General features: G+C 38.2%; 1 protein-coding gene across 1 annotated transcript; it reads left to right on the top strand.

Moving 5' to 3' along the window:
• Nucleotides 1–1,948: 1,948 nt before the first annotated feature.
• LOC107830218 (non-specific lipid-transfer protein A-like) lies at nt 1,949–2,284 on the top strand. Its single transcript, XM_016657701.1, has one exon. The coding sequence runs from the start codon at nt 1,949–1,951 to the stop codon at nt 2,282–2,284; it is 336 nt and encodes a 111-aa protein (XP_016513187.1).

Raw genomic sequence — 2,284 nt, 5'->3', positions numbered from 1 at the left:
ATCAAAAATCCAGAAATTGGTCAAACCCGACCCCCGAACCCACGTCTCAGAATCCAATAAAAGTCACATCAATAGAATCCTTATCCTCTCACGAGTTCATACATACCAAGAACATCGAAATCGGACCTCAAATGACCCCTCAAATCCCCAATTTTTACCTCTCCCATTTCAAGCCCTAACTTCCCAATTTTTCACCCTTAATCTCATAAATTTCATGCTCAAACAACTGAAAATCAACATAGAATCGAGTTTTAGGTTCAAGAAACTCACCTCAATGAAAACCTCCTTGATTCCCTCTTCAAAACCCTCCAAAAAGCTTCAATTCCGGATAAAAATGGTGGACAATAGCTCAAATTTCGCGAAGGCAAGAATTTATATGTTCTGCCCAGGGGTTCCGCATCTGAGGTCCAGTACCGCACCTGCGACCCCTGCACCTGCGACAATAATCCCGCATCTGCAGAATTTCACTTAAAGTCCCAATCCGCACCTGCGATCAAGCCACCGCATCTGCGGGCTCGCAGGTGCGACTAACCTTCGCATCTGCGCTGTCTTCCCAGCCAACTGGCCTTCGCTCCTGCGATCAAAATGCCGCTTCTGCGGCTCGCACCTATGGTCCCCAAACCGCAGGTGCGGTTATGACAGAAACACATCAGCTGCAAACTCTATTTTCCAACTCTTCGATAACCATCCGAAATCATCCCGAGGCCCCCGGGACCTCAACCAAAAATATGAACAAGTCACATATCACTATTCAAACTTATATCAACCTTCGGAACACTCAAAGAAACATCAAATCATCAAAACACCCTCGGATTCAAAGCCTCAAGTTTCCAAAACTTCCAAATTCCGCAAATGACCAAAAAGCCTATCAAATCTCCTCCGAATGACCTGAAAATTTGTACACACATCAAAAATGACACAACGGGCCTATTCCAATTTCAGTAATTTCATTCCGACCCCGATATCAAGATTTCCACTGCCGATCGAAAAATGTCAAATTTTCAATTTCGCCAATTCAAGCCTAAATTTACCACGAACCTCCAAATCACATTCCGGACGAGCTCCCAAGTCCAAAATCACCTAACGGAGCTAACCAAATCATAAAACTCCAAATCCGAGATCCAATACTAAAAAGTCAAAACTTTGTCAAACCTTTCAAATTTAAAGCTTCAAACTGAGAATTATTCTTCCAATTCTATTCCGATTATCCTGAAAACCAAAACCGACGATTTACATAAGTCATAATACATCACACGGGGCTAGTCATGCCCGAGAACTGACGAGCGAGGTGCAAAAGCTCAAAACGACCGGTCGGGTCGTTACAAGTGACTTTGCCACCAAATATAAATTCCTAAGATCTCTCTAAATATAGACATTCACCTTAAATAGAATTCTACTTATAACACCTATTATATATAGTATTTAAAAAATCTAGGCAACTTTTTTTCAATGGGTATAATGTGAAATTCCTTAAGTATTCCATATTAAGTTATTTTGGAGGGTAAACTCGTGCGATGCAACAAATAGTGATATAAATTTTCCCCAATTTAATAAGGAATATACAATGACGGAAGATGACTTTATTTATTACATTCTTATCCCGTATAAAAAGATCAAGTGGAGAGATGGCATCATTTTAAAGTCTAAAACTAGAAATAATTAAATAATCAAATTCGTCTTACCCCCAATATAAATAAAGAATCTAATATATACAATTACTGAAGATCACTTTATTTATTACATCCTCTCCAGTTGACTGAGGATCACTTTATATGGCTTTCACATTAAGTAGTAATAATTAAATAGTCAACTCTTCAAAACCACTATAAATAGTCTTTAATCTTAGTTATTTATACAACATCTCTCTTTAAAGCTTTTCTTCTTCTATTTTCATAGAAAACCATCAAACTTTTTTTTTAAAATAATTTATTTCCACCCATTAAGAAAAATGGCAAAAATCCTTATAGCTTTGTTTGCTTTGTCTCTAATTTTAGGCCAAACAAATGCAGATATTCAGTGTAGTGATGTTATATCAAAAGTGAGCTCTTGTGAAGGGTATTTGCTAGGTAAAGTTGCAGCACCTAGCCCAAATTGTTGCTTTGGATTGCAAGATTTGGCTAAAGTGGCTGATGACTCACAACCAGATCGTCAAACTATTTGTCAATGCTTTAAAGCTGCCATGCAAACTTTCCCTGTGGACTTCCAAAAAGCTAAACAACTTCCTCAGATTTGCCATTTCAAGAGTACTATACCAATTGAACCCAATGTTGATTGCTCAAAGTAA

The sequence above is a fragment of the Nicotiana tabacum genome, chromosome 1 (assembly GCF_000715075.1).
Source record: "Nicotiana tabacum cultivar K326 chromosome 1, ASM71507v2, whole genome shotgun sequence".
Taxonomy (NCBI): domain Eukaryota; kingdom Viridiplantae; phylum Streptophyta; class Magnoliopsida; order Solanales; family Solanaceae; genus Nicotiana; species Nicotiana tabacum.
The sequence above is the reverse complement of the archived record's forward strand: the minus strand, read 5'-3'. Positions and strand labels throughout refer to the sequence as shown.